This window comes from Meles meles, chromosome 18 (assembly GCF_922984935.1).
Source record: "Meles meles chromosome 18, mMelMel3.1 paternal haplotype, whole genome shotgun sequence".
Lineage (NCBI taxonomy): Eukaryota > Metazoa > Chordata > Mammalia > Carnivora > Mustelidae > Meles > Meles meles.
Genome location: NC_060083.1, coordinates 45,997,683 through 46,009,051, shown reverse-complemented (window position 1 = coordinate 46,009,051; position 11,369 = coordinate 45,997,683). Strand labels below are relative to the sequence as shown.

The 11,369-nt window shown below is 53.4% G+C and overlaps 1 protein-coding gene across 1 annotated transcript; it reads right to left on the bottom strand.

Annotated features, from left to right (window-relative positions):
- Positions 1-512: 512 nt before the first annotated feature.
- On the bottom strand, positions 513-2,504 carry FZD2 (frizzled class receptor 2). The gene has a single exon (XM_045985412.1). The coding sequence runs from the start codon at positions 2,392-2,394 to the stop codon at positions 694-696; it is 1,701 nt and encodes a 566-aa protein (XP_045841368.1). The 5' UTR covers positions 2,395-2,504; the 3' UTR covers positions 513-693.
- Positions 2,505-11,369: the final 8,865 nt, after the last annotated feature.

The following is an 11,369-nucleotide window of genomic DNA, read 5'->3' as shown; positions in this document are numbered from 1 at the left end:
CCATTCCGCACCCCATCACGCCCTGTCCCCCCATTCCACTCGCGGGGATAGCCCGATCTCTTTGGGGAATGCTCCAAAGATCGAGTGAAAGAGACAGGAGGACATGTGCGGAGAGAAAGGGAATAAAACAAGAAAAAGCCAAGTCTTGTTCAGAAACACCCAACGGCTTCCACAGGCCCAGGGAGAAGGCTCACAAATTTGGCTCTGGGAGTTGAATCCAACCCCCCCTTCTACCTCCTCCCACAAACACCTCTTCCAGCAGGCCCAGCCTTGCCAAAACACCAAAAAATTCGAACCAAAGTAGGGGATGGTGTTTAAAAAGGGCACTGAAGGAGAGGACCCCCCCCACCGACGCCCCCTCCTGTCATTCCTCAGCCTCGGAGCCCCTTGGCGCTCCCCCCCCTTTTTTTCCGCTTTTCTTTTAAATAGAAAATATATAATTAAATTTACCAGACTATTTACAGTTTTAATTACAAACCTGCGGGGGGCGTCGAACAGAGTTCTCTTTAAAAAGCAACCTAAAAGAGAAATGGTTTCGATTGTTCTTTATTTAAAAAAATAAAATAAGGAGTCTGTAGGAGGCCCCCCCACCCCCCCGCAGAGGCAAAGCGCCCCCCCACCCCCGTGCAGGGGGTGGGGGGTGTGGGGTGGGGAGGGAGGCCCGCCTGGGGACGCGGCCGCTGGGGCAGCCCCTCACACGGTGGTCTCGCCGTGCCGGCTGTTGGTGAGCCGGGTGTAGAACTTTCTCCACGAGTGCAACGTCTTGCCGGACCAGATCCAGAAGCCCGACGTGATGCCCACGATGAGCGTCATGAGGTATTTGATCATGTAGACGGTGAAGTCGGGCGACATGCGCGGCGTGTAGTGCGCCGGGCACGGGATGGCCAGGCTTTTGCAGTGCTGGCTCACCCACGAGCGCTCCCAGTGCTCTCGAAAGGCCTGCTCGTAGAAGTAGCAGGCGATGACGATGGTGGCGGGCACGGTGTAGAGCACCGAAAAGACGCCGATGCGCACCATCAGCCGCTCCAGCTTCTCGGTCTTGGTGCCGTCGTGCTTCATGATGGTGCGGATGCGAAAGAGGGACACGAAGCCGGCCAGGAGGAAGGACGTGCCGATGAACAGGTACACGAAGAGCGGCGCCAGCACGAAGCCCCGCAGCGGGTCCAGGCTGTTGAGGCCCACGAAGCACACGCCGCTCAGCAGGTCGCCGTCAATCTGGCCCATGGCCAGGATCGTGATGGTCTTGACCGCCGGCACGGCCCACGCGGCCAGGTGGAAGTACTGCGAGTTGGCCTCGATGGCCTCGTGGCCCCACTTCATGCCCGCCGCCAGGAACCAAGTGAGCGACAGGATGACCCACCAGATGGAACTGGCCATGCTGAAAAAGTAGAGCATCATGAAGAGGATGGTGCAGCCCTCCTTCTTGGTGCCCTGCACGACCGTGCGGTAGCCGTCCTCGGAAAAGCGCTCGTTGCACACGACGCGCTCCTGGAGCACGAAGCCCGCGATGTAGGCCACCGAAACCATAGTGTAGCAGCCGGACAGAAAGATGATGGGCCGCTCCGGGTAGCGGAAACGCTGCATGTCCACCAGGTAGGTGGTGACGGTGAAGAAGGTGGAGGCGCAGCAGAGCACCGACCAGGTGAGGATCCAGAGGCGCGCGAAGCGCGTCTCCTCCTGCGAGAAGAACATGGAGCCGTCGGGCCGCGCGGGCTCGCAGGGCGCCGCGCAGTCGCGCTCGCCCAGGAACTTGTAGCTGAGATAGGACGGCACCTTGAGGACGCGCGGGCAGTGGAACGGGTGCTCCAGCGTGGCGTAGCGCGGGGGAGAGCCGCCGCCGCCGCCCGGGCCGCCCGGGGTGCCCCCGGCCCCCGGCTGCAGGCCCGGTGGAGGCGCGGTGGTGAGCAGCGCCGGCGTGCCGTCCTCGGAGTGGTTCTGGCCCACGCAGATCTGCTCGGCGCCGTGGCGCGGAAAGTGCTCGCAGCGCAGGCGCTCGGGCCACTGGAAGCCGAACTTGTTCATGAGCGCCTCGCAGCCCTGGCGCGCGCGCTCGCAGATGGAGCGGCACGGCGGGATGGCCTGCTCCAGCACGGTGCACACGGGCGCGTACATGGAGCACAAGAAGAAGCGCAGTTCGGGGGAGCACTGAACCTTCACCAACGGGTAGAACTGGTGCACCTCCAAGCCCGCGTCCTCCTGGTTCGTGTGGCCCAGAAGGTTGGGCATGATGGTCTGGTTGTAGGCGATGTCCGTGCACAGCGGGATGGAGATGGGTTGGCAGAAGCCGTGGTCTGGGATGGAGATGCCCTTCTCCCCGTGGAACTGGGCCGGCCCGGCGGCCGGCAGCAGCAGCAGCGGCAGGAGCAGGCGGGGCAGGGCGCTGCGGGGCCGCATGCTGGCCGCCGCCCCCCACTCGGCTCCCGGGCGCCCCCCCGCCCCCGCCCCCAGGCCCGAGACCGCGCGCCTTCCCCGCCGCCGCCTCGCCGCCGCCTCCCGCGCTTCTTTGCAAAGTTTGCTGGCAGCCGCAGAGTTGGGGAGGCCGGGCGGGGGAGGGGGGCGGCGCGCCTGCCGGCTAGCTCGCCGCGGTCCGACTGAGCCGCCCGAGACACCGCGCGCTGCTTGCCCTCTCTCCTCTTCTTTCTCCTCCTCTCGCCTCTCCCCTCCCTTCTCCGCCCAGCGACTCCTTTGTGCGTTCCTCCAGCCCTCACCTCGGCCTCTCCGATCCCAATTAGTCGGTTTCAAGGGGGCCCCCGCCGGCGGCCCCGCCCTCCTCTCAGCCCCCCAAAAAAGGGATCCTTGAAACCGCCCCGTCGAGCTCTAAGCACCATCCCAAAATGTGCTCTTGGCCAATCAGATTTAAACCCCAGGACCAGCCCCGAGGGCTGGATTGGTCGACCACAACATAATGAGATCAGAAACCAGATGCCAACAAAACTTTCCCCCCCTCTTTTGCTTTTTAAAGAGACAAGCTATTATTATATTAAAGGCTGTTTGCCCAGCACGGGATTTCTCTGGAGTCGCGGCGGCGAGATCCGGAGACACACAGGCCCCAGAATTGCGGCAGACCCAAGCCACTCGGCCCTGGATCACTCTTCTCCTGGGGGGCTAAGGCGCTCTCGCTGGTACGGCCTCTTTAAATCCTTGCCTCCGCCCCTGCTCCTAACACCCCACCTATTCCAGTCCAGTTTTTCAAATCAAGTGAAAAACCTCAACTTTAAAAAATGTTTAAGAGAGAGAAACACTCTTTTTTTTTAAAAAACGAGCGGCTCACAAAGACATTTCTCTCAGCTCCTTCTCAAGGAGCGCAGACAAAAAGTTTCACCTCACCCAGTACGTAGACCCCTAGGAGTTTGCCTCGCCCCTCCCCCTTAAACACACCCTTAAATAACCCTCTGAAAAATGAGAGCCTGTCTCTTTAAGAGGCTCTTAAAGGGGCCTGGACTCCGGGGCGTAATTGCCCCGTAGCGAGCACAAAGGAGCCCATTATGGTTCTTTGTGTTCGGTGGCACCTCAAAGTGAGAAAACTCAGGAACTTAGAGGCCCAGAGCTGGAGGGTTGGGGCGGGGGTGGTAGGGGGAGAGGTGAAGGAGAATGGCCATGAGCGGCGGCTTCTCCCTCCCCCTTCTTCCGAGGCAAATCTTAATTATGCAAAGTAAAGTTTAGTTGCCATAACGGGGAGGTCTTAATCGAAAGTTAATGGTGGGGGGTGGGGGGGGTGACGGGCAGTTTTGAGTGAAGAGATGACTCTCTTAGGCCGTTGGGGGCATATTCCTCCTCTCTTCCCACCTCTGCCTCCGTCCCCTAAAAGCTTCCAGATACCGTCTCCTGGAAGAGAGGGGAGTTTTACCCAAACCTTAAGTGATTCCACACCAGAAAGAGGTGGCCTGTGTGGCGAGGGAGAGGCTGGGGGGTTGTGGCGGATTACCTACCCCCTACCCCCATCTCTCACCTGGTGGGGGATGGCCAGAAGAGTTCCTACTAGTTTAGAACGGTCTTCTATTTTTCCCCTCCTAGGATTTTAAATTTGGGAAGGGGTTTGGGGGCGGGGAGGATAGGAGGGATTTGCGTGTAAATCTCCAGGGCCTGATACTGGGTGATGGATCAATTACCTCTACCGTGTCTTCCAAGAGAAAGGGGTTGCGCGCGGAGGATAACTTAAAAAGAAGAAAGAAAATTGAGTTTTGAAAACCCTTTAATTCTCAGTACAATAGGTCCTCCCAGCCTGGGAGGTGTTTCCTGCTCTGATCTAGAAAAGGATTGCTTTGCAAACCAAACAGAAACAACAAAAGAGATTTGAAAGAAAGAAAGAAGAATGGAATGGGCAGAAGAAGAAAAAAATTCTAAGTAGATAAATACAACAGATCCAGGTTGGACAGGATTTGATTCCCGCCCCTTGAACTGAATGATAAGCAGATTTTCAAGTTCTTTACAACGTGAAAATGGTCCTTATTGTATCCCAGAGAAGTTTTCTTTTCACTACTTTAGGAAGAATACTTTCCTTCAAAATCAGGGGGAAGTGGTTTTTGCTCTCCATTCCATTTCCAGTTCACCCCCAAATCCACGTGTTTAAGGGACAGTCTAGGGACAGCAGAGTTGTACTCTGGGGGGGGGGGGGGTGGCGAACCACACCTGAGGGCTCCTCCTTCAGATCTCCCCCTCCCAGTGTATCCCTGTGCTAGGATACACTCTTGGTCCCTAGAGCTGGGACCAAGCCACTGAGCTGAGCAGGGAAAACAAAAATGAGTGAGACAGGCTCCTACTCTCCATTCAGGAAGCTCACCATCTGATGGGAAATTGAGAGTCAATCTCCAATAGAAATGCAGCATCTTCAATTTCCTTCCGTGACAAACCTGTTTTCCTGCCCTGGGGCCAGTTTTGAGTGACAGTTATCCCTTCCACAACCATCCCCACAAAGGGGGAGCTGGAGGTGGAAAAAAGAAGTCACAGGCCTTCTTTCATTCACTCAGAAAAGTGTTCATTCCTTCGACAGACTTTTATTGAGTCTTCTCATTTCAAACCACTGTGGTAGGTGCTGGGGAGGGCGGGGGTAGGGAGGGATGGGACCTTCAAGAGTTTGTGGTATCCCGGAAGAATAGTCATTCCACTGAAACCTTGCACTTATCTAGCATTTCTTTCTTCTTTTTTTTTAAGATTTTATTTATTTGACAGAGACAGCGAGAAAGGGTATACAAGAAGGGAGACTGGGAGAGGGAGAAACAGGCTTCCCTCTGCAGGGAGCCCAATGCAGGGCTCCATCGCAGGACCCTGGGATCATGACCTGAGCCTGAGCCGAAGGCAGGCGCTCAAGGACTGACCCACCCAGGTGCCCCTTATCTAGCATTTCTACATGAAATAAGAAATCACGCCTGGGTGAAATCACCATATTTCTCCGTTACTCTTGCCTTTTCGTGTGAGGATCTGGACTGTGAACAGGAACAGAATCTACATCTTCAGGTTTCAGGTCTATCCACCACACTTTCCACGCCACAAACCCGCCTTTCAATGGCAGGACATCTGTAACTAAAGGAAATGAACAGATTCTCTTAGTTTAAACACTAGATTATATCATTTGATAGGTCCAACACTTAATTCTGATTTTTTTTTTTAATTAGCTTGAGCACCAACCTGGGCCTGATCCCTAACTCGGGTAGTCATTCCAGTTCTTTGTACCTTAGGTTCGCCATCTGCAAAGTGGCAATGAGCCTGCAGATTTTTAAAATCTGAGATTACACATCCAGAGTAATTTTACAATGACAGGAATACATTTTACAATCATGAAGAACCTTTCAAAACATGAAGTGACCTGAATTAAATATTTATTCGGCAAACACCCTTGGATACAAAGGGTAACTATTACCATTTCTTTTTTTTTTTTTTTTAAGATTTTATTTATTTATTTGACAGAGAGAGAGAGAGGGATCACAAATAGGCAGAGAGGCAGGTAGAGAGAGAGGGGGAAGCAGGCTCCCCGATGAGCAGAGAGCCCGATGCGGGTCTCCATGTGGGCCTCCAACCCAGGACCCTGGGATCATGACCTGAGCCGAAGGCAGAAGCTTTAACCCACTGAGCCACCCGGGTGCCCCAAGAATTGTGTGCTTTTATGCACTTAACTAGGTATTGATCATCAGACACGACCCCGTTCCTGGGGAGCTTACATTCTAGTGGAAGAGGGAGACACTCACACTTATCACATAGTCACTTAAATGGATGCAAAATTGCCACAGGATTCAGCAGTATAGAGGGAAAGCCTATGCTGAGGCAGCGTAATACAAGAGGGAATCAGACTCGGTTGGGGAGGGCAGTGAAAGATTGTGTAGTTGTAGTGAGGAATAAAATAGAGTGAGGTAAAGAGAACCCAGATCTACAGGGCCTTGTAGACCATGTGTGAGGCGCTAGGTATAGAAATATGAACTCCCCATCTCAAGGTGGGGATGGGCATTCCAGACTGAGGGAACAGCACATGCAAGGGTATGGTGGGGTCAAATGGATGGAGTGGGCAGGAAGCCCAAGAATACACGAATTTGGGCCTGCTAGAGCCCTGTGTAGGAGAATGATGGCAGAGGAGCTTTTAAATCAGCAGGGACCCTAGATATCGTGCACCCAATCTGGATTCCGGCCATCGGAGATATGCTGGAGTGTGGGGAAGGGAAAGAGTCATGTCCAAGATTTAGCTGGTGCATTTGGGGAGTCGTGGGCAACATGACTTGGCTGAGTCAGAGATACCAGTTAGGGATAGATTACAAGAGTCCGCGCAGAGATGGTGAGGGCGTCCAACGAACAGAGGCCGTGTAGTTGGAGAAGAGAGAGAGTAAGGGAGGAGGCCAACCAAGGTTTCTGACCAAGATGCCCTGATGTCATTAACGAAGCTAGGAAATGCGGAATGGGATGTTAATGAACACAGGCGAGCTGGTCCAAGCTGATGGTACATCCAGTGGAGGGTGCCCAGAAAACAGGTGGCTATTCTAAGCCAGGGGCCAGGAGGGGGCTCTAGGCTGGATTCAGATCTGGTAACTTTAGGCTATGGGTGTTGTTATGGGAGTGCTTAAGATCACCCAGGGAAGGTGGATTGGGGGGGAAAATCAGAGCTTTGGAGATACCAACATTGAGGACAATGGGTCGAGGAGGAGGGAGACTGAGAAGGAGTGGTGGGGCCAGAAGAAAAGAGTCTAGCCCACATGTGAACATCACAGGCTTGCTTCTCCCGGACACTGAGAGCCTCAAGTTGGTTGAACTTGAACAGCTGAACACGACTTGTTTCAGTTGTGACAATTCAATGAGGTAGAGTATGGCACTCACTTGACCTGATGCTAGGCTAAAAGCTTGAAAAATAATAGCTATTGTTTTTAATTCAACAAGGTTTTGAGTACCTACGATATGCAAAGCAGACGAAGTCTATAGAGACCTGGGCTCCAGCTTCAGGAAACTTTGGGTCTAAGGGGGGGTGATCGTCTGCCATCTGCTTCAGAGCGCAGCTGCTGTTCAGCCCTGAGGAACATTTCTGGTTGGGCTTGGGCTTCTGCGGTAGGATGGGAGCCCAGATGTCCCCAGTGCACAGTGACAGTGCCGCTTCTCTAAATCTCGAGGCATGGCTGTCAGTCATCTCTCAAGTTACAAACCCGATATCTGGAATAATTGTTGAGAGCACATTGTAATGACAGTTTGCACTCCGTTTCACGGGATGGTCTGTTAGAACAGAACTCTCAACCCTGCAGAACAGAGCAAAGAGCTGGTAGAGAGGAAAGAAACCTGGTCTGGGGCTCAGAATGTTCTGGCACTGGCTTGGCTCCACCCCGCACCTGCTGAGTGACCTTGGGCAAGTCAATTTGCTTTCCCTCGCTGCAGCTCCCTCGTCTGTAGAAGGGGATCATGAAAACATTTATTGATTTTTACCTTTGGGCCAGATAAAGGGAGCTGTGAGAATTGTGTGTTTGGATCTTGGAAACTCCTTGTTCGGAAGGGTTGTGTGTTACAGATAAGCGAAAAGACAGCTTGGCAGCAATATCCTGAACACCATGAGCCTGCTCAGAGACAGCACAGGGAAATTGCTCTGGCTAAGGAAACCTGAGGGGCTCTTCCCAGGGCTCCCCCTTATCAAACAAAAATCCTCTTGTCTCTGGCCTTTCATTTTGCCAGGGGAAAGACTCTGGATAATTGCCTGCATCCTTATTTCCTTGTTTCTTTCCCATTAGAACCCCTGCCTTCTGGAGAAATCATCCCCTGCCCCCAACCCCCAGCAAAGTTACACACCCTTTCTTCCTTTCCTCAATCCTGGGTCAGCATTCTTTCCCTCCTGAAGCACCCTCCACCCTAAAGGAAAAGGGGTGTGTATCTGTTTAGGAGGGGAGGGCTAAGGAAGAGAACTTAATGTCAGATGCTTGGAATCTTCAGTTTTTATTCTCTAAGTGAAAGAAAATACTCTCAATGGGGAAAACAGGTTTGAGCCTTCAGAGAATCTACTGGACTACCTGGCTACCCCTCCCCTAGCCCACAAGGTATCTCTCTCTGTCTGGGCAAGAATCTTCCTTTTCCTCTTCTCTCCCCAGCCTGGCCACTAAGCCCTGGAATTAACTCAGGTGGGATGTTGAATTTCCTCTCCCCGAACTTGGTCCTCCATTCAGCTTTCAGGGAACCAGCCCTTAGAAATGGGCCGCAGAATCATCAGGTCTAGGCTTCTCAGAGCCCCCACTCCCTATCCACTAGTAGGTCCCTTTCAGTGCACCTCGTCCCACTCCCCGCCAAGTTCCAAGTCTGCCCCCCCGCAGTGGGGACCGAGTGGGAGGGAGGGGGGGACTTGGCAGAAAGTACAGCTGTTAGGCCCTTTATCTCACTACCACCCTTCCCCAAGGTCTCTGGATGGCAAAATGGGCCATAAAAGGATTAAACAGATATAACAGATGATCTATTAATTAAGGACTTTAATTAGCCCAGGCCTAGGCCAAGCAAGAGCAAGGTGTGGGCTGCTCAGAGCAGACTGGGGAAAACAAAGCCGAAAAATCAGTGTTGAGTTTGGTTAATGAGGTTCATGGGGGTGACTCCGGCCATCTCAGTCCCGGAATAAGTATCTCTGGGAGTGAATGAATCAGATATTTTGTCTCCTGGAAAGTTCTAGAAACTAATGCCAAGAGGAGAGGAACAGGAGAGCGGAATCATAGGCTTGTAGATGTGGAGGAGTCCTCAGGGCTGATGGGGGTGGGGGAATGCTCACTTGGGGAAGGATGAGCCAGATAGGTTTGCTTCCCCAGTGGGGTTCCCTCCTGCTCCCGCAGACGACCTCTTTCTGCTACTATCTGTACCCCATCTCCCAACTTGCTCTCTATTTCCCCTCCTTCTTCCTTTCTTTTCACTCTCCCTTGTCCCCCTTCACTTCTCCCAGAATTTCTCTCATTTTCCTCCAGGCTGGGCCACCTCACCCCCTCCCCTTTCTCTTTCCTGTAACTTAAGCTGTAGTTGGGAGTTGGAGGCGCTGGGCTGCTTTGAAAGGAGGCCCCACTGCTTTTCAGGGAGGAATTGAAACCATGGAGCTGGGGGTGAGGGGAGGCAGAGGGGGAGGGGGCGGTTTGAGAAATCAAAGCGGCTGCAGCTCCATCTGGGAAACCAACTTTGATTTACTAGTGAGGACCTGGCTCTCTAACAACCACCCACCCCCCTTTCCCTGGACTTTGCTTTGTGGTGATAACTGGGGGCTGGGGGTGGGTGTCTGACTCCCTCCCCCAGCCCCAAAACTTGTTCTTCTCCTGGGAGAACCAGCCCCAGGAGGCAGGCACAGGGGATCCTGGCTAAGCAGGACTGCAGAAGTTTCTTGAGGGGACCCTGGGAGTCTGGAGCTGGGTGTGGAAGGGGACCCCTGGGGAGAAGGATAGGTCCTCAGCCCAGGCTGCCTAGCCCTGTGGACTTGGCCCTGCCCTGACTTGAAGTGATGACCTCCCTGAGATGTGGGGCTGGGCTGGGGTGTGCTGCAGGGAGAAGGCCAGGGCTTGCTCTCAGAACTGGGGGCTGGGGGGCTGGGGCTGGGGAATAAGAACCAGGAAAACAACATTACTGAGAAAGAAAAGGAAAAAAAAAATCCGTTTGGACATTATTTTGTGTTGTCATTCAGTGTGGGCTCCGGACATCGCTGGCTTCCCATGGGGACTCAAGGTCACTCTGGATGGCAGTGCCTGTCCTCTCCTGCCCCCTGTTTCTTTCTTTCTTTCCTTTTTTTTTTTTTTTGAAAGATTTTATTTATTTATTTGACAGACAGAGAGTACAAGTAGGCAGAGAAGCAGGCAGAGAGAGAGGAGGAAGCAGGGTCCCTGCCGAGCAGAGAGCCCGATGCGGGGCTCGAGCCCAGGTCCTGGGGATCATGACCTGAGCCGAAGGCAGAGGCTTTAATCCACTGAGCCACCCAGGCGCCCCCTTACCCCTGTTTCTGTTTGACCTTGCTCCTTGTCTATCAAATCCTTAAACTCCCCAAGGTTTAAGGTGCTCTCTCACCGCTGTAATCAAAGTAGGGTCCCAAGGGTCCTGAACATCAGGGCCAGGGCTGGAAGAAAGGACACAGTGAGTCACAGTTCCAAGAAGTTTTTGTGCCTGTCACTGAGGGATCACCTAGTTTTCCTAGGTGCTGGTCCTATTGGTGGGGGCCTTAAATCCCTAGACTCCTGGGTTCCAGCAGGCCCCCTTCCCCTGCACCCCCTCCTCACTGGCCTTTTTCAGGGTTTAAGCATCCAATCTTCAGAACCAGCTCTCAGGAAGGAGAGCAAGAGGCTAACTTGGCTCATCGTACCCCTGACAAACTGAACGTTTGCAGAGCTCACAGTACTATGCGCTATTGGAGCTCCTGCCCCAGGACCATATTCCTGAAAGCCTGAAGTCTGCAGGCCTCAGAATCACGGAAGAAGGGGACCTGAGGCAGGAGTTGCCTATTAGAAATACAGATTCCTGGGGCGCCTGGGCAGCTCAGTGGGTTAAAGCCTCTGCCTTCAGCTCAGGTCATGATCCCAGGATCCTGGGATCGAGTCCCACATTGGGCTTTCTGCTCAGCGGGGAGCCTGCTTCTCCCTCTTTCTCTGCCTGCCTCCCTGCCTACTTGTGATCTCTGTCTGTCAAATAAATAAATAAAATCTTAAAAAAAAAAAAAAACAGGGGCGCCTGGGTGGCTCAGTGGGCTAAAGCCTCTGCCTTCGGCTCAGGTCATGATCTCAGGGTCCTGGGATCGAGCCCCGCATCAGGCTCTCTGCTCGGCAGGGAGCCTGCTTCCTCCTCTCTCTCTCTCTCTGCCTGCCTCTCTGCCTGCTTGTGATCTCTGTCAAATAAATAAAATCTTAAAAAAAAAACAAAAAACCAGATTCCTGGGGCCTCCCAATAATCAGAATTCATAATCCTCCAGC

Bases quoted from the DNA above. Each gene is read 5' to 3' on its own strand.
- FZD2 (XM_045985412.1), bottom strand. From the start codon at position 2,394: ATGCGGCCCCGCAGCGCCCTGCCCCGCCTGCTCCTGCCGCTGCTGCTG.